This window comes from Aulonocara stuartgranti (genome assembly GCF_965226115.1).
Source record: "Aulonocara stuartgranti genome assembly, chromosome: 5".
NCBI classification, from domain to species: domain Eukaryota; kingdom Metazoa; phylum Chordata; class Actinopteri; order Cichliformes; family Cichlidae; genus Aulonocara; species Aulonocara stuartgranti.
In genome coordinates, this window is record NC_138943.1 from 46,871 (window position 1) to 67,340 (window position 20,470).

General features: G+C 44.0%; 1 protein-coding gene across 4 annotated transcripts in view; it reads right to left on the reverse strand.

The window, feature by feature from the left end:
• Positions 1–882: 882 nt before the first annotated feature.
• Positions 883–20,470, reverse strand: part of pltp (phospholipid transfer protein) — a 43,529-nt gene continuing 23,941 nt past the window's right edge. For all 4 annotated transcript variants that reach the window (XM_082533464.1, XM_082533466.1, XM_082533465.1 and 1 more), the window contains 4 exons: positions 8,287–8,329; positions 5,867–5,930; positions 5,705–5,781; positions 883–1,876 (listed from right to left, as the gene is read on the reverse strand). In XM_082533464.1, the coding sequence (XP_082389590.1) occupies positions 1,757–1,876; positions 5,705–5,781; positions 5,867–5,930; positions 8,287–8,329 (304 nt within the window). In that variant the 3' untranslated portion in view covers positions 883–1,756. The remainder of the gene's footprint in view (positions 1,877–5,704; positions 5,782–5,866; positions 5,931–8,286; positions 8,330–20,470) is intronic.

Genomic DNA, 20,470 nt, shown 5'->3' on the forward strand with positions numbered 1-20,470 from the left:
ATCAGCAAACACTGAGAGCATACATTGATATGACACCACAGCCATGCTATCATTCAAACACTGATAACAGCATAAATCGAATTAAATCGGGACTTGATGAGACCTTTCGAGTATCACTAGAAATATTATAAACAGTCGTCTCCGTACCACAGTTTGCTATCAGTAAACACTGATAGCATACCACATCCATGTTAGCAGTGTATAAACGGATGGTTTAGCATATATTAGCAAAGGTATCAATAAAGGACTACCGTATTAAACACTTTTGCAGATGGACAGGCGCTCTGCAGGTGGGATTGAGCGCCTGTAGTTGTTGTCTAGGCAGGCGATGCTTGGACCGCTGTGGGACAGCAGCTCCTCAAACTGGGCCAGGGAAAGACAGTGGTATCGCTGAAAGTGGCCGTCATCCAGGCGCAGCTCCTGGAGCAAGTGGTGAAACTCACCAAACTGCTCACGCTTCTGGAGGACTTGATGGACCCAGGTACGGCGAGGACGTCCTTTACGCCGCTGCTCTGCTCTCCACAGTAAATAGAAAAGGGAGACTCTCTATTCAAACGCTAGATCAACAGCTGCCATCTTGCAAACATACCATCTGGCACTACTTCCTCCAACATTTCCACAAGTAATTCGCGTTGGACAAACGTTGAGGTGCGAATGTGCACGCGTCAAGCTAGGGGCGTCTGGCACGTTTTGGTCGTGTCTGTCGCGTTCGGTGTGAACACACCGTAATGACAGAATGGCAGCTGTTTTTTATGAGCGGAAGTTTTAATTCAGTTCAATTCAATTTTATTTATACTGCTCCAATTCAAAACAAGTCACCTAGAGGCACTTTATATTGTAAGGTAGACCCTACAATAATCAAAAATAAACTGCTGACAGGTGTCAGGTTTAGCTTTCAGTTTATTTTGAACAGGTCCATAATCTTTAATGTTCAGGTAAGTACAGGTGAGACAGGTTTGCCAGCAACAGCACAGATGAAAGATAAAATCTCCTGAGTGGTTTCCAGTATTATCATGTAGTTTTAACCTGTTTACACTTCCTAATGAGACAAAAAGCGAAAGATTCATCAGGTCAAAGACATCTAAGTACATCAGACAGCGAAGCATTTTCTCCCCAATCGGCTTGACAGTGATGAATCGTGTTTCATGTGTAAACTGAGCCAATGAGGAGGCTTCCAGCTACCTGACATTCAGGTGTAAATAGAAACAACATGAATCAACATGAAGTGAGAGGTTTTAGAGAGAACATGAAATATAAATTGATGTTCTCGGGCAGAACGTCAGTTCTTTAGAATAAACTAACAAAAGGTTAAAGATATAAACCTTGACAGTTACCACGTGATCACTTTTCTGCCCACTGGAACAACACCCTCAGAGGAGGGGCAACTTTCGAGTTGTTCTGACACAGTGTTGTCATGGATACAAGTGTTTCCCTTCATGTTTAATTCAGTCCTTCGTATTTATATTGTATGACCTTCACAGCGTCAGCGTGCATGTGACCTATGGTGAACAACACTGTCTGAACTATAATTACCTGTAATCTTGAAGATAATCTACGAATAATACATTAAACTGTGAGAAGGAGTAATAGTGTCTGTAACTGTAACCTTGTTAGTTTGGACTCATTGCAAAGTGTGAGGCTCACTGTGCTGCTGTCAGTTCTTTTCTGATCTGTTCATCATATACTCATCCTTTTAATGATGTGTTGTATATATTCACATTAATTGTAGATCTATGTAAACCCTACGTATGAACATTTAGGCAGTGCTGGTGGTGGCGGTGGAGTTGGCAGTCTGTTGCTCCATCTCTGAGCTTCCTACCACCATTTCTCTCAGCCCTTTGCTGAAGTGAAGATTTGCTCCGATCACGATGAAACCCTGCAGAGATGGAACAGCAGGGGGCAGCACTGAGTTTATTTCTGCATAAATCTGACTTTAAAAGAAAAGAAAGCCTAAAACAAATAAAATGATAATACAAGACTTTATTATAAAAAAATGTGTGACGCCCACAAGTGTATGGTCACAATTGTAATTTTTTTGTAAATTGTTTTCTTTGATGGTGGTATGTAGGGATGGGTATCGTTTAGGTTTTATCCGATACCGGTGCCAAATCGGTACTTTTGAAACGGTGCCGGTGCTCAAACGGTGCTCAAACCGGTGCTTAAAGAATGGAGAACACAAACTTTGTCCAAAAACCTCTCATGTTCAGCTGTTTTCCACTTTTTCTTTGGCCATTTTAGCCTTTTTGTCCAGGGTGAAGGGAGTATCTGCCATCAAACAAGAAGACAGCCGCATGTAGCTATGATGGTGTTTGCTAGTTCACCTTACATGCATTAATGTAATAACGTGGTTAGCCTACTCAACGTAAATTACACACGAACAACATGAAGCTCCTCACGCAGAGAAGAACGGCTGCTGCATCATCATCATCCTCATCATTTCTGCTACACTGGCAGGGCTAGGGGCCAGGACTCTACTCTTCGGGGTTTTTGGGGGATGTTGCTAACTCCGGGTCCGATAACAGGCACCACACCCGCAGTAGATGCGCTCGGTGTGAGGTCTCGCAGCAAGCTATCAAATACGGCGCATTTCTCGGCTTTAAAAAAACGCTATGCGTCGCCAGGTGTTTCATCGGATTTGAGGTGTTACCTCCTTTGACAGTATCACAGTATCAGCTTAAAGCACTTGTTGCTGCTGAGTTTGCATCTTTTGCTGTGAGGTACAGCCAGACTTTTGACCGCTTCGCCTTGGACATTTTAATCTGTAGCTCTGCTCTAAAAGAACGCACGTACCTGGACCCGCCTACTATCCTCGGAAACGTAAAATGATTGGCTAGAAGTGTATCACAGCTCAGGAAAAAAAAGCACCGAAATAAAGCACCGAAATGTGCGCTGCTTTTCGGTCTGGTTACTACCGTTTATGTCAGAACCGGTACCCATCCCTAGTGGTATTGCACTTTTCATTTAGAGTTATGGAGAATGTAATTGCGTGGCATGGCCACAAGGGGGAGGGCGTGGTGAGCGCGATAGGCCGTTGCAACGCTCCTGTGCCTTAGACGAGGAAGAGCCTGCAGACCGAATGCAACTCATGTCTCCTATCTCTGCTTTTCTGTTAAAAAAAACAGGTTAGTAGCCCAAGTTTGCTAACTGCAACACACACATAAAAGCAAGAAACCTTTTTCTGTCTTAATTTAAAGACCGCGAATGTTGTGAGAGAGTGTGTTTTCACAGATTGAGATAAAGCTAACCTTACCGCCATTTGTAATGGGAATCTGCCATTTCACTTGTATTCTAAAGAGGTAACTGGTCTTATTACCTGTTTTATTTTATGACAAATGCAGATCTTAGACACATTTCTTTTATACTGACATTATTGGAAGTTACAGTTGATTAAGATTATTCCAACCTACCCAGTTACATTATTATGTGTCACATATAAATAGTCTGATGTATACTGTTTGTGGACGATTGTAAACTGTTTGTGAGCAATGGTAGAATATTTTTGTTTATTGTTTACAAATGTAATATATTGTTTGAATCTTTTAAAATATAAAGAATGTATAATGGAATATATGCAGGTTAATTGCAGTGTTAATGGTACTGCACAGAGATATTATTGATGCTTAACAGCAGTAGAATTTGGTTACAGATTTATTGTAAAAAACCATACAAAATAATAATTGTATATGAGTAAGTTTATTCTTGCGAGAAAGCAAGGTAACCAAAAGGGTTTAACCTATGGACCTGATTGAATGTGTTTTTGATGTTAAAAGAGAAATGTGTGTGTCTAAATGAAAAGAAAAGAACACTGTTTAATTCTGTTAATAAATCAGACAAGGAAGAGCAGAGCGTTCTCACTCCCTAGGCGTAACATGTCGACTTTTTGTCACGTCCCGCGGCGTTCCTGAGGAACGCGAAAGGAGGCCTTCGGCGTTCTTATGGTACGCGGCGGGTTATGGCTGGAATCCAGTGCAATGATGCTCCCGCGGTAATAGACGTTCCAGCCCTGTATTCCAGCCCTAAACCTAACCTTATCCCTAGCCCTGACCATAACCTTATTCCTGACCTTAACAGGACGTTAATGATGTTAAATAGCGTGTTTCTAAGCGATTTGAAGAAAAAGAGTGAACATGTGTAGAATCAGTCCAGACGGTTCTCATATTGCCTCTTTTTTCCGAGGTCGTCATTTAGGAACGTGGTGAGTAGCCGAAAACGTAATATGGTGACGATTTGTCACCTAGCGTAAAATGTTACGCTTTGGGAGTGAGAACGGGTTGGGAAGAGCCTGCAGACCGAATGCAACTCATGTCTCCTGTCTCTGGTTTTCTGTTAAAAAAAAACAGCTTAAAAACGGACCCTATCGAAGGCCTGTAACAAATGCACCAATCTTACATCTCTAAGGTAGGTTTTTGTTTTTTCTTTAATATGGCAGTTGGCAGAGGTGCACCAATCAGAGTGCACTTACATCAGTCACAGGATTTTCCTGTTTGGGAGAGTATCTGTCCTGAATGCAGAGCTAGAAAAGAACTAATCAACAGTTTGAAGAAGTTGGGTTGTTCTCAGTTCCTTCGGAGTGTGTTGGATCAATTAAGACTTTGGAAAAGTTCCCGAGGTCTCACAGCTCACCATCACTGAGCAGAAAACAAATTCTGAATTACAGCTGCGGAGCATCAACTCCAGAACATCTGAGGACTGAACTTAAGAGATTCAGTAAGACAGCAGTCCTAAGCTCACAAACTGTTCCATCCCAGAAGAAGAAAGAGTCCAAGTCCTGAAACGCTTCTGTGAGTAAACCACAAACATCTCAGTGCTAAAGTTGTCGAAGGAATTAAAGTCCTCACAAGTGATGTTCAACAGTTAAAGATGAGAAAATCCATCAGATCCAGAGGTTCACACACAGAAATGTCATATAGTTTAAATTACATATTTTATATGTAATTTAAACTGTTTCCTCTCTGTTTTATATTTGTAGCACTTTGGTCAACATTGTTGGATGTAAAGTGCGTTATAAATAAAGATGCTATGCTATGCTATATCAGGTCATTTATCTTATTTAAATCACAACAACAGTCGCCTCGAAGCGTTTTACATTCTGAGGTAAAGACCCTACAATAATACGGAGAAGGATCACCACTGCATTTGGTAACAAGTGCACTCATGGGTCAAAATGTTCACCAGTACTGAATATCCAGTGACATGGGAACAGTAAAATAATTCTATTTAACCTCAGACACACACAGCTAGATGCTCTTCGGGGTCAGTCGGCTCACTGAAATGATTTATCTGCCACCTCGGTTGTGGTCCCAACTCAAGAACAAGAGCTCAAACTGCCCGACTGACATCCTGAAATATGACGGAAAACTCCTGGATCAATCCAGGACATTCTGTTGCCTATTCCGAGGAATCGGATGACCCAGATTCTCTGTTTCTTCCTTTTGTTTCTTAGCAACATCAGGATCATCATCACTTCACGTGTACTCTGTGTTTGTCAGTGCATTTTTGAGGACAAATTTTCCATAAAAGCACTTTCGATGTGCATCTATTTACACAACAGGTTTGCATTCAAAATATTTGAAAATTTATTCAATTTTTTTCACAATCAACTCAATGTGTTACAACTAATCAAAATCAATTTTATGTTTTATTTTCATAAATATGAAAAAAGTCTAAAACTCCTCAAATAGTCGAGGGGTAAAATCACACTCACGTTATGATATTCAACCACCTCCTCAATGAAATCCATCCCATCGGCCAGCGGGATCCGAACGCCTCTCTTTGTCCAGTCTAAGAGAGCACACACAAACAGAGCGACACTGTCACGGTGTGTTCAGGGTCTGTGAGTTTTTTGATTGATGAATTAGGTTCTTACTGTTGATCAGTGGAACTACAGACATCTGCAGCATCGTCTTTAGAGGAGCCTGCAGAGGAATCAACTGCAGACACACAGAGAGGTTTTAGGGTGTATACGCTTCATGTTTTGGTCAGAATGTGTAAAAATCAGGGAGAAAGTGTTTGTTCTGTAGTTTTGTGTCTTGTGGAGATCAGAGAAATATTTTACTGCTATTGTTCATGGTCATCATCATTATCATTGCATTAATAACATAATCTACAGCATTGATATTGCATTCAGATGTTTAAATATATTGGCACCCAATCAGCCTTTATTACAGGAGCAGTTATAACCCCTTTAAACTGTTGAGTTAAATCTATAATCTTAAATGCTTTTGAATGCTTTTCATAATCTTAAATGTTTATATGCAGATTATATTGCATTATAAAAGAAAGGCCTAACTCTGAGTACACTCTGTGCCAAAGTAGACAGGAAGCGCAGGCTTTTGCAGAGCGTGCTTGTGAAAGTGAAACTAAAGCAGAGTCTAAGTGTAAGTTACTTTGAAGAGCAGTTTGGATGGGGCTATTTGAATAACCAGGTTATTCATTGTTATCTTTTATTCTTTTATATTCTTTTATTAAGTTTTAAGTAGTATCATTTGATTAAAACATTTATTCGATATATTACACATATAGTTTCAGTTGTGTACGTGCTGGCCTTCTGTCTGGTGGAAAGGTTACAAGGTTTAGCTGGTGAGGTGAGAGGTGAAACTGAGTGCATTTCAGGTTGACACAAACACACCCACACACCCACACACACACAGTAGATGGACTCATTTATAGGTGAAAGTTTAATTATATTTTGCTTGTGACCAGGGTTTTAATAGTTTTGCAGTTTTCATTAGTTTTTATTTTAATTCAGTTTTGATTTCAGATTTTCAATTTTATCTCAGTTTTAATTAGTTTTTACCAATTGTTTGCTAGTTTAGTTTAGTTTTTATTTTTTTGAAAATCCTTAGTTTCAGTTTAGTTTTGATTAGTTTCAGTTATAGTTTTAGTTGTGTTTGCAATAATTAAGTGTAACAAAATCCCAGTTTCATCATATCAGTCATTCTCTTCTGCTCATCCTTGGGTATGTTGCTATTCCAGCTACCATACACTGCACCCTGCACAGGTCGCCTGTCTGTCGCAGGGCTAACACGCAGAGACAGACAACTCCCACCTATGGGTTCTTTAAATAAATAAATAAATACATAAATAAAGGCAGATGAACAACCACTGATACCAGGCAACTATAAAATGTATATCTTGGCCCCAATGAGACTATTAACTCTCGCAGCACCGGGTGTTCATAATTTTGGTTCAAGTGAATTGATAAACTTTTTGAAGGCAATTGACTCACACAGTTGTGTAGATGTCCCCGTCCTGTTGTCTCGGGATGCATCACACTGCCTTGCCTGGGGTTAGCTTCTGTTTCTGGGGATGAGGGTTGAGTGTGCTCCCTTCTCAAGCTAAGCTAGGTTAGCCTTCTTGTGTGAGCTTTTCAAGTGCACTTTAAGGTTTGTGGGATTTTTTCCCTTTAGAAATGTCCCTCATAATTTGTCTCTTTCCACTACAAGACACTTGCTTTAAGCAAAACACAGTCATATTCAAAGTAATCCCAAATTGGACTCTGGCGCTTTCTCCCGACTTTTCCTGACATGATTCTGCGCGTGGACGGAGCAGCAACACAGACGACTCGACTAACGTGCTGCCACCTGCTGGCATAATGAGACACAGCAAGAAAAAATCTGGAAACTAAACTTCATTTTCACCCTCGACTATTGTAGGACACGCACACATCAATGAAAACTAAACACATTTTTGCTATAAATTCAGTTAATTTTAGTTAGTTTTGTGAACTCTCATTACAGTTTTAGTTAGTTTTCCTTTTTTTGTTTTTATTTTTATTTCCGTTAACGAAAATGTTTTTTCACTTCTAGTTTTCGTTATTTCGTTAGTTTTCGTTAACGATAATAACCTTGCTTGTGACTGCAAAATTGTGCCTGCATGAGTGACAGTTTCTTGCAGAATGTGTGCCTGATGTTCCAGACCAAAAGCGAGCGTCCGGCAGCGACAGGAAGACACCTGGCATGGAGACGAGGCGATGTTGTTTTTTCAAACTGTGTTAAAAGTCATTGTGGTTTTGAAACTTATGCATGTGATGACGCATGAGGGGGCGTTATAAATTTCCCTGATGATATAAAACAACTGATTGTGTATTGTTCGAGAGAGATCGATGCTGCGTACAGTGTTCATCTCTCCACGCGTGTGTTCATTAAAATCATCGTTTGACTTAACCCGGCCGGACCAGTGTTGTTATTTTGGATTTCCTCCTATATCCCTCCTCAATATTTGAACCCTTAACAGTCTCCTTGCTGTCTCATTGAACCAATTACTGTAAGATGAAAACAAACTTACCGCCAGAGACTCGAGAGCTGACTGGTTGGAGAAGATCTTAAACCTGAAAGGTGAAAAAAAGTCGATAAATAATCAATAATCAAGTTGTGCTATAAAATGGTGGATCATTACGAAGCCAGTTTTAACCAACATGGCGATGGTGTTGGTGATGAGTTCGTTCTGTTGGAGAACCGGTGTGAGAGCATAATGTGGTGGGTTAGAGTTTTTCATTCCTGTAGAAGGTGAGCGATGACAGGTGTAGTCCGTGGTGTCAGGGGTGTGTGTGGATGAGAGGAAGAGAGGACCCAAACGCAGGAATAGCAGGTAGGTGAAGATTGGTGATTTATTGTAGACAATGGAGAAATGAACAGACCATGAGATGGCTGACTGCCTGGACGACTGAAAGACTGGCTGAATGGCTGACTGAGCATAGGGCACACACAGGAACGACAACATCAATGACAAGACAATGACCAGGTTGAAACTGAGGGCTTAAATACACCGGCTGAATAGTGACTGATTGGAGACTGGTGAGTGAACAGCTGAACACAGAGTCCAGAATGAATCAGTCCTGGTGGGTGGCCGTGTGGCCAGCGGTGGCATTGGAGTCGATCTTGTGGGCGCCCACGTGGCCAGCAGTGACGCTGGAGTCGATCTGGCGGAAGGCGGCGGCGGCCACTCAGCAAGTCCAGAGGCTGGCGAAGAAGACGGCGGCCTGGTGGCCGGTAATGGCGAGGAAGGTCAGTCAGCAGCCTGGAAGGTGGCCACCGATGCCAAACCCAATGTGGACGAGGCAGTGGCAATCGCTTGATCAGGCGGTGTGAAAACCTCTGGCTGAGGAGAGAGAGAGAGCTCACAGCTGGCTCTGGGTGCTGTGACTGCAGATTGGGGAACAGAGCTAAAAACGGACTGGGAGACTGACTTGGAAGCTGAACAGCAGGAGACTGGACTGCAGACTGGAGGACAGGAGACTGAGCTACAGGTGACTGAACTGAGGATGGGGACAGTGCTGCAGCCTGAGACAATAAACCGGGAACATGAGATGGAAACAGATCTGCTAATTTACTAAGGGAGTGAGCTAGGGCCTGAAAACCTGGATGAGGATGTGGATGAGGTGGTGAACGGGCAGGTCAACATGCTAGCTCTTCCAATCCATCCTCCAGAGCGCGAGGGCAATGCCTGGAGAGCCTCAGCTGAATCTCAAGGGACGTCAGGTTAGATCCTGGCCGCCCTCACCTTGGGAGCTGGGACAGGCGTGAGAGCTAGCTGGACATCAGTCACCCCCACCCAAGATACAGGAAGGCGGGTAGGAGTGGACTGAGGTTCAGCTGCCCTCGCTCTGGGAGCTGGCACGGAAATGGTGCTGGCTGGTCATCAACTGCACCGTCCCGAGGGCCTGGCACAGGTTCGGCGATGTGCTGAGCCCTAGCCACCCAAGGAGCCGGGACAGGCTGAGCGTTAGCAGGCTTCAACTGATCAGGTAGAACAGGTGAAGGGGAAGGCTGAATCCGATCAGTCTCTTTGGAAACAGAATGATAATGAGTAATAATTGGATAGTCCAGAATGTAATCACAGTATACAGTCTTTGATTTAGATCATTCCCTGAGTTGTGGTGAGGAGAAAAAAAGTCAGTTTAGCTCACCACGGGATCTTGCTGCTCCAAACTGGTAATGCGAAGGCTGCATGAGCCTCGTCTCCACTGAACAAAAACAGCTGAGCTGCTGAACAAGGGAGCCTCCGTAGAGCCGAGGTGGGAGGTGGAGCCGTCGTGGCACAGGGAGATTGAAGGTCCAGTGAATGAAGCGGCTGGCGGGCGAGCGAGGAGCGGAGCGGCGAGAAAGCGAGCGGCCGAAGCTTGGCCAGTGATGCCCACTCTCCGAGGTGAATGGTCCGATGCAGGTGAGGCAGCAGGTGGGGGACCACGGCATCTCCAAGGGCTGCCCAGAGCCAGGCGAAACCCCTCGAAGATGTGCTGTCTTTCAATTCAATTCAATTTTATTTATATAGCACCAAATCACAACAAAGGTCGCCTCAAGGTGCTTCATAGGTACAGAGAAAAACCCAACAATCATATGACCCCCTGTGAGCAGCACTTTGGCGACAGTGGGAAGGAAAAACTCCCTTTTAACAGGAAGAAACCTCCAGCAGAACCAGGCTCAGGGAGGGGCGGGGCCATCTGCTGCGACCGATTGGGGTGAGAGAAGGAAGACAGGATAAAGACATGCTGTGGAAGAGAGACAGAGGTTAATAACAGATATGATTCAATGCAGAGAGCTCTGTTAATACATAGTGAGTGAGAAAGGAGACTGGAAAGGAAAAACTCAATGCATCATGGGAATCCCCGGCAGCCTACGTCTATTGCAGCATAACTAAGGGAGGAGTCAGGGTCACCTGGTCCAGCACTAACTATATGCTTTAGCAAAAAGGAAAGTTTGAAGCCTAATCTTGAAAGTAGAGATAGTGTCTGTCTCCTGAATCCAAACTGGAAGCTGGTTCCACAGAAGAGGGGCCTGAAAACTGAAGGCTCTGCCGCCCATTCTACTTTTAAATACTCTAGGAACAACAAGTAGGCCTGCAGAGCGAGAGCCAAGTGCTCTAATAGGGTGATATGGTACTACAAGGTCATTAAGACAAGATGGGGCCTGATTATTTAAGATCTTGTATGTGAGGAGCAGGATTTTGAATTCTGGATTTAACAGGAAGCCAAAACAGGAGAAATCTGCTCTCTCTTTCTAGTCCCTGTCAGGACTCTTGCTGCAGCATTTTGGATCAGCTGAAGGCTTTTCAGGGAGTTTTTAGGACTTCCTGATAATAATGAATTACAGTCGTCCAGCCTGGAAGTAATAAATGCATGAACTAGTTTTTCAGCGTCACTCTGAGACAGGATATTTCTAATTTTAGAGATGTTGCACAAATGGAAGAAAGCAGTCTTACATATTTGTTTAATATGTGCGTTGAAGGACATGTCCTGGTCAAACATGACTCCAAGGTTCCTCACGGTGTTACTGGAGGCCAAGGTAATGCCATCCAGAGTAAGAATCTGCTTAGATACCATATTTCTAAGCTTTTCAGGGCCGAGTACAATAACCTCAGTTTGATCTGAATTAAGAAGCAGAAAGTTAGCGGTCATCCAGGTCTTTATGTCTTTCAGACATTCCTGCAGTTTAACTCATTGGTGTGTGTTATCTGGCTTCATGGACAGATAGAGCTGGGTGTCATCAGAATCAGAATCAGAATCGTGTTTATTGGCCAAGTATATGTGCAGACACATACAGGGAATTTGGTTCCGGTAGATGGTGGCTCTCAAGCACAGCAATGTAAATCACACACACACACACACACACACACACACACACACACACACACGTGTCTATATATACACATTACACATACATTCACAAAGCTGTGTAAACCAACTATAAATAACGAATCTAAACTTATATACATAAAATACAGAAATGAATGAGGTGGAATGAATACTACAAAATGTACATAAGGTGCAGCTGCAGTCTGGCAGTGGGAGCAGTGTGACAGGTCAACTGTTAAGAAGGGAGATGGCGAGGGAAAAGAAACTGTTCCTGTGTCGGGTGGTCCTGGTCTGCAGGCTTCTGTACCGTCTGCCAGAGGGCAGCAGATCAAAAAGTGTGTGTGCAGGGTGTGAGGGGTCTGCGATGATTTTCCCTGCCCATTTCCTGGTTCTTGAGAGGTACAGATCCTGGATGGAGGGCAGGGGGGCGCTGATGATCCTTTCTGCTGCCCGTACAGTCCGCTGCAGTCTGCTCCTGTCCTGTTTAGTGGCTGCTCCATACCAGACTGTGATGGAGGAGCACAGGACAGACTCAATGACCGCAGTGTAGAACTGGATCAGCAGCTCCTGTGGAAGACTGTACTTCCCCAGTTGTCTCAGGAAGTACATCCTCTGCTGGGTCTTTTTGAGGATGGAGTTGATGTTGGTCTCCCACTTCAGGTCCTGGGAGATGGTTGTACCCAGGAACTTGAAGGTCTTCACAGTTGACACAGGGCTGTCTGATATGGTGAGGGGGAGCAGAGTTGAGGGATGTCTCCTGAAGTCCACTGTCATCTCTACAGTCTTAAGAGTGTTCAGCTCCAGATTGTGCTGTCTGCACCAGAGTGCCAGCCGCTCAACTTCCTGCCGGTATGCAGACTCATCACCATCTTGAATGAGGCCAATGACAGTGGTGTCATCTGCAAACTTTAGGAGTTTGACAGCCGAGTTCTTGGAGGTGCAGTCGTTAGTGTAGAGGGAGAACAGTAGTGGTGAGAGGACACATCCTTGAGGGGCACCAATACTGAGGGACCGGGTTTCAGAGGTGATCTCCCCCAGCCTCACTTGTTGCTTTCTGTCTGTCAGGAAGCTGGTGATCCACTGACAGGTAGCTGGTGACACGCTGAGCTGGGAGAGTTTGGAGGAAAGAAGTTCAGGCACAATGGTGTTAAAAGCCAAACTAAAGTCCACAAACAGGACCCTGGCATAAGTTCCTGGGCGGTCAAGGTGTTGCAGGTTGTAATGCATATATATAGCTGGGTGTCATCTGCATAGCAGTGTAAATGTATGCTATGTCTTCTAATGATGCTGCCTAAGGGAAGCATGTATAATGTAAACAGAATTGGTCCTAGCACTGAACCCTGTGGAACTCCATAATTAACCTCAGTGTGTGAAGAGGACTCTCCATTTACATGCACAAACTGGAGTCTATTAGATAGATATGATACAAACCACTGCAGCACAGTACCTGTAATACCTACAGCATGTTCTAATCGCTCTAATAGGATATTATGGTCGACAGTATCGAACGCTGCACTGAGGTCTAGCAGGACAAGCACAGAGATGAGTCCACTGTCAGAGGCCATAAGAAGATCATTTGTAACCTTCACTAAAGCTGTTTCTGTGCTGTGATGAGCTCTGAAACCTGACTGAAACTCTTCAAATAAACCTCTGCAGATGATCTGTTAGCTGTTTGACAACTACTCTTTCAAGGATGTTTGATATAAAGGAAGGTTGGAGATTGGCCTATAATTAGCTAAGACTGCTGGGTCTAGAGATGCTTTTTGAGTAAAGGTTTAACTACAGCCAGCTTGAAGGCCTGTGGTACATAGCCGATTATTAGAGATAGGTTGATCATATTTAAGATTGAAGCATTAATTAATGGCAGGACTTCTTTGAGCAGTTTCGTAGGAATGGGGTCTAAAAGACACGTTGATGGTTTGGAGGAAGTAATTATTGAAGTTAACTCAGAAAGATCAATTGCAGAAAAAGAGTCTAACTTAACATCAATGGTACTAAGAGTAGCTGTAGATAATATTACATCTGTGGGATGATTATTGGTAATTTTTTCTCTAATGATTAAAATTTTATTTGTGAAGAAGTTCATGAAGTCATTACTAGTTAACGTTAAAGGGATGGTTGGCTCAACAGAGCTCTGACTGTTTGTCAGCCTGGCTACAGAGCTGAAGAGAAACCTGGGGTTGTTCTTATTTTCTTCAATCAGTGATGAATAGTAAGATGTTCTGGCTTTGTGGAGGGCTTTCTTATAAAGCAGCAAACTATTTCTCCAGGCTAAATGATGATCCTCTAAATTTGTGACACGCCATTTCCTCTCCAGATTACGAGTCATCTGCTTTAGGCTACGTGTTTGAGAATTATACCACGGAGTCAGGTACTTCTGATTAGAGACCTTAGTTTTCACAGGAGCTACAGTATCCAGAGTCGTACGTAGTGAGGAGGTGAAATTATTAACAATTATTAATAACAGTTTCCTCTGGAACTTCTCCACCCAAAGGGAAAGCACTGCCTCCTGCTACTTGAAAAGGTCCGAGTCCGCTGGGTCACAAACATGTCTTCGTGGCACAGGTCTTGTCATTCTGTCAGGGGTGTGTGTAGGACTCGCAGGTAGGTGGAGACTGGTGAGTGAACAGCTGAAGATAATTGAACTAAAACACAGGGAAAGGCTGGCACAAAGAACAGGGAGTGAAAACAGAGAATAAACCGGACATGAGACAAACTGAAAACTCTGAGTCAAAGACCCAGGAACCCTGTCACGTGGGCAGTGGACGTCATCAATGAAATGCTTGTAGAAGCCACTCCCACACCATATCACATCAGACAGAACTCATCGCCATGGTAACCCAGAAATGGAAAGAGTACGCCGTCTCAAACTCAGGAGAGTCTACTCCAAGCACAACATCCCAGTGTACTTCAGACCCAGCCACACACTCAGACACAAACTTCACAACGTGGTGTAGCTGTGCAGTGTACCAAAGAGTGCTCAGACCTCTACACTGGAGACACCAAATAACCACCTCATAAATACATGGCACAAGATACAAGAGCCACCTCGGGACAAGACTCGGCTGTTCATCTGCAACTAAAGTTCAAAGGTCACTCTTTAGAGGATGACAAAGCTCATATGGATCTGAGCTGCTCACATCACATGGACGTCATCATAAAAGCAGCGAGCACTTCCTTCTGCGCCGGCTGAAGAGGTTTGGAGGTTTGTACTCTGGACCCCACAATACTTACCAGCTTCTATCAATGCACTATCAAGAGCATTCTGTCTGGCTGCATCACAACCTGGTACGGCAGGAATGCTCTGTAAACAAAGATCTATGGAGGAGGTCAGATGATCCCACCATAAAATAATAATAACATTTTATTTACATTTTTTATATACCACCTTTCTAGACAGAATCACAAAGTGCTGAGATAGCAATGGTGTCACATGAGAATACTTGGAGGATTTTGTCAACAGCGTAGCTGCAGCGTTTTGGAAAACCTGGAGACGATCCAGAGAACCTTTGCTTAGACACATAAACAAAGAGTTACTATAGTCCAAGCGTGAGGAAATAAATGCATGTGTAGCTATCTCCAGTTCAGGGCGAGATAAAATAGGGCAAGGGCGTAGATTTGGCATGGACGGAAGGGACGTGTCCCCACCAATATCCAGCGATTATTGAATTGTCCCCACCAATAATTTGATCTCTTCGAGTAAAGAACAACAAGAAAAAAACGATCTGTCAGCATCTCATTCACCCAGCGGAGCAGAAAGAGTTAAATTACATTCTCTGCTGGAGTCCTACGTCATGTGACAAATATGGCCAATGTGATTGGCTGAGCCTTTCAGGGAGCTCTGTTTAGTTTCAGCAGCGGCAAGCCTGCGCTGCGAGGAGGAGAGGAGGACGGCAGCAAAAAGGAAGAACCTGGATATAAGAAAGTTTTTTTCAAAGAAACCTGTAAGTCACTTAAACTCAAGTTCACTCATATAATGTGTCCGTCACAATAACGTTACAGGCTATGTTAGGACATACATGCCAACACTCCCAATTTTTCCGGGGAATCCCGAATTTCAGTGCCCCTCAACAAAACTGAAAACCATATCCCAGACTGGCCCAGCCAATTCCAGTTTCCAACAATGGCTACTATTACTGCAGCTACTTAGTTTTAATATTACTCTTATTTCTCTTTCTGGGTCGCAAAATAAACTTTTAACACATTTTCAGGCGAGAATGTAGCTGTGTGTCAAATAACTTAAACATGTTATTGTTTGGCCTTTTTCAGTGCTTTAGTTGTGTTTTATTTGTTGGTGAGTAAATCGTTTTGACTGAGATTAAAGTTATTAGATTAAATAAAACTTTATCCCTCGGGAGGATTCCTCCGGGTTCTCACACAGCTGAATAAACTGCTGTGTGAGAACTCCGGTTATATTTTAGACAGCAAGGAGCAGACGGCAGGTGACGTAATTCTGAAGGCTAGACCGTCCAATTTCACATTTCCGGTCTACCTGGCTTCCGGAGGACCCGGCCCACTTAGACCACAAAGGCCGGGTCCTCAGGTGGACGCAGCCTCTGAATTTGGACACCCCCGGCCTGTTTCCGGTCAGACAATAATAACGGTGATATTTAACTTATTTTATCCGATAAATAAACACTGTAAGATCCAAGTTTTTTGTATATATATGTACATGTATACCCCCCCCCCAGCCCCTTTGAATGTCTCCCTAAAAAATCCAGTTTTTTAGATAATATAAAATCATTCAACAAGAATGATTTATTAGACAGAGATCGAGCGTTAAAAAGCGCCATATTCAGTAGAAGCCTCTGTATTTGCGGAGGCTCGAGTTAAAGGAAACTCAGGGTTTGAACCATCACGCTCGTAGAATCCGCTCACCGTGGGAAGAAAAAGCCAGCCGGAAGAAGAGTCTGGATAAACCCTCCTCAGGCAGGCCGGTCTCAAAGAGCCGGGCCCAGCGTATCCAAACAGGGACGTGGAAAACAAGTCCCCCTCCATGGAGCTTCTCTGAGCTCAGGAGACAAGGCACGCTCGGCGTCGCTTACCAGCCGAACCCCACCGCCAGTAAAGCCTGAGCTTTACCTGAATACCTCCTCTTCTCCTTCTCCTTCTCCTTCTCCGTGGCGAAAACGCCCAACGAAGATCCAGCTGATGGAGGAGAGTGGAAAATGCCGAAAGGAGGACGAAGAGACATCGTGAGGCATCATAGAGGATCGGATGGATAGCAAAGCCAGACGATCATACACCAAGGCAGCCAATACATCGTTAAAACTAAATGAGAATAGCAGAGCAGAAAAAAATAATACAAAAGTGGAGCGCGACAAACTGCACCCGGCAGCGGCAGAGCCAAACACAGGCGCCATCATACCAGAAGTTCTTCAACAGCTTCCAGAACATACTGGAAGTTCTATGCACAGCATAGCACCAGGTCTGAGCTGCCGGTCATCCAGGACCTCTACAAGCCCAGATGATCCTCTCTGCTCCCAGCCCACCCAGCCTTACACTCTTCACAGGACCAGATTCAGGGACAGTTTCTACCCACAGGCCATCAGGCTGCTGGACTGCAAAACAGGTCAGAGAGGTATAACAATCGAAAATGCACAACATGAGGAAAGACGAGGAGAACAAAGAACTCCCTCCAGATTGAGCTCCAACAGGGAGATCCAACAGAAAAAAAACCCTTAGCACATGAATCATCACATCTCACAACATAGAAGACAGACGCTTCGGAGGCGTTTGGAGGGGGTGGGGGGTGAGTGTAGGTCTGTGTCAGTGTACATGCGTATGTGTGTGTATGTGTGTGTGTTCCTCATTCAGACGAGAGAAAGTGTCCCTTCTCCCGGTTAAGCAAAGTCAACAATCTTCGGTCGACGCGGGTGACCTTGAACGAGGAGGGAGAAAGTCACAACACAGTCTTGTTATCTAAAGGAGAATTGTTATTCCCCTTAGCTTTTGCCTTGAGCATCCAGCTGGCGCCGGGGGGGCCGCATGAGATGAAGATGGCAGTTGTTTTGGTTAGTGCGAACAAACTGCATCCAATTTAAGAGTTGGTCTAATGTCCGTCACTGGCAGTGTTGGGGAGTAACGGAATACATGTACCGCCGTTACGTATTTAAAATACAAAATATGAGTAACTGTATTCCGTTACAGTTACCATTTAAAAAGGTGGTATTCAGAATACAGTTACTTTGTTGAAATAAATGGATTACACTGCGGTACTTTCCTGTTTCATATTGTCGCGGGTCAGGACTGTTTGGGTTTTGTTTGACAGCTATGTTCTGTTGTTCCAGGCGGCAGCGTTACGGTTGCCATGGTTACAGGGCGACGCTCTCTCTCTCTCTGCGACTGTGTGTTTCCTGGGTGAGAGAGCGCCTTTTCGTTGTTGTTGTTGTTGTTGTGCTAAGCTAACAGGCAGAATGCTACAAGCATAGCTCTAAAGAATGCAGCATCATGGGTAGTGTAGTCCGTGTTGCAGGGAGAATGGACTGCCATACACGTTATGGGTCTGTGAGCGCGAGGAGGGAGAAAAAGGGGAGTGGAAAGGTACGAGTTGTCGTCGAGGAAAAACGGGAGCTGGAAGCATCTAAATATAATAATAACCACTGCAGCCAAGAAGAGAGCCTGACGAGCCCAGTTGTAAGTAAGTTATTAATAATAATAATAATGGATACTTTATTGATCCCCATGGGGAAATTACTTGTTTTTCTCTGCATTTGACCCATTCACTCAGTGAAGCAGTGGGCAGCCCACTAAGCAGGCGCCCGGGGAGCAGTGTGTAGGGACGGTACCTTGCTCAGGGGTACCTCAGAGTAGCCGTTAAGTGGATTCGAACCGCCGACCTTCCGATCATGGGGCGACCACTTTACCTACTGAGCTGCAGTTTTTCTGCGTCGTTACGCTGCACAGCTGCCTCTTCTCCTCTCATTCTCCCCCCCTCCCTCTCCTGTTGCTCCTTCAATCATGAAACTGATCAATGATCAGCTGATCGTCTCTCTTGTTTGTTTATCGCCCACTTTGCACCTGGGGCCCGTTCTTCATACCTCGCTAAGTAAGTTAGCCGGATTTGACTGTTGACGATTTCGCGTGATCTTGGATCGTTCGGTTCTTCGAAGCTCATCCGGGACTTGCTGCCATAGCAACAGAGCTCGGGAGCAGGTTTACTTTATGTAAACAGGATTAGATCGCGGCCACGCAGGTATGTCCGCTTCATTTATACGAAAGCAACAGCGATATTCCACCACTGTTTCACCATAAATAAATAACATCAATGTAACTAAAGATAATGCAGCACCTGATCCTGTTATTGATGTCACACAGATACATACAGGTCATTTCCTAAAAAAGGGAAATGTACTATTAACATTCTATTACATGTATGTGATTATTACAGATGTAATTCATATTTCAGAGTAGTAATTGCAAATTACTTCGTGTAATCAAGATGAGAGACCACGGCTATAAAAGCGAAGGTGGATTTGGGAAGCCTGTCGCAGCCATGTCCTGTCCGTATACGCGAGCAGCCCATTGAGGAAGGTGCAAGATTGATAAGGAGAGTCCTCAGAATTCAGCGTATATTGCGGGATAGACAGGATCCTTTAGCTCAGTGCGACAGTGTGCTCATAGAGAGATATCGATTTTCCCGTGAGGGTATTATTCACTTAACCAACTTGTTGACGAGGGGGTGCAGGACCACCACCTGTCTTTTTTTGCTCTGCCCTTTTCTTGGTTGCTGTTATGAACAAACAGATTATTTCAGGGTCTCTTTCCAAGAGACTAAAAGCAATATAAGTGATAAATATTACCATTCTGTAGAATATTCTTATATTTCACTTTTACTTGTTCCCATGTTCTAGTGGGTCCTGTTGTGGCTCTAATGTGAAAGGGGATATAATATAACATAATATAATATAATGTAATATAATATTGGATAATATAGTGTGATATGATAAATCTACCCTACTTTCCTACTGGTGTTGGCCAGAGGGGCCGATGGCGCGATATGGCAGCCTGGCTTCAGTCAGTCTGCCCCAGGGCAGCTGTGGCTACAACCGTAGCTGCCTCCACCAGTGTGTGAATGTGAGAGTGACTGAATAGTGGCATTGTAAAGCGCTTTGGGTGCCTTGAAAAGCGCTATATAAATCCAATCCATTATTATTATTAAATTACTTACGAGTTTAATTTGTCAGCAACTTCCTGCCAGCCCTCTCTCCTTGCTTTTGCAGCCTTTGCAGTGTTCCCTTGCGTTTTAATTAAACTCTGAAACTCCTGAAATCCCTCACTCAAGAGTTCTTGCTCTACTGCCGAAAAATACCGAGCGCGCTCCTTCGACATTTTCGCCGACCAATCAAAGGGTTGCCGATCAATGTTTCTACTATCGATGCGTAGCCCCTGTTAAGCCACCCAGTGATCTCACATTACTTCATCCAGCTATACTAATCGTCAACAGCAGGTGTGTTCGGGGAACCGGAATAGCGAGCTCAGAGTTAGCGCGATGATTTGATCTTGGATGTAGTAAGCGAGGTACGAAGAACGGACCCCAGAAAGAGGAAACCAGTGGATGTCGCTAAACAACAGCAGCACGTTTGATCAGCTTCTTGTTAGAATTTATTTAATATTAATTTCTAGTATCAGCTGATGTTTGCTGGAGCCACAGCTGTAAAGCTGCTGGTCATGATGTCGGTTTGGATATGTGGTGAGAGGGAAACATGAAGATGAAACCAGGAGATGTCCTTACTGGATCATCAGAGCTGTGATGGAGAAACAGGTTTACCTTTTAGGTGACATGAATGAGTTGAAGTTATGAACTGTTTCTGAGAGACAAATAACACCAGGATCCTTTTTTATGTAGCTGACAGCTGGTAACTGTGCAGGGGCGGGTCTAGCAAAGTGTTGCCAGGG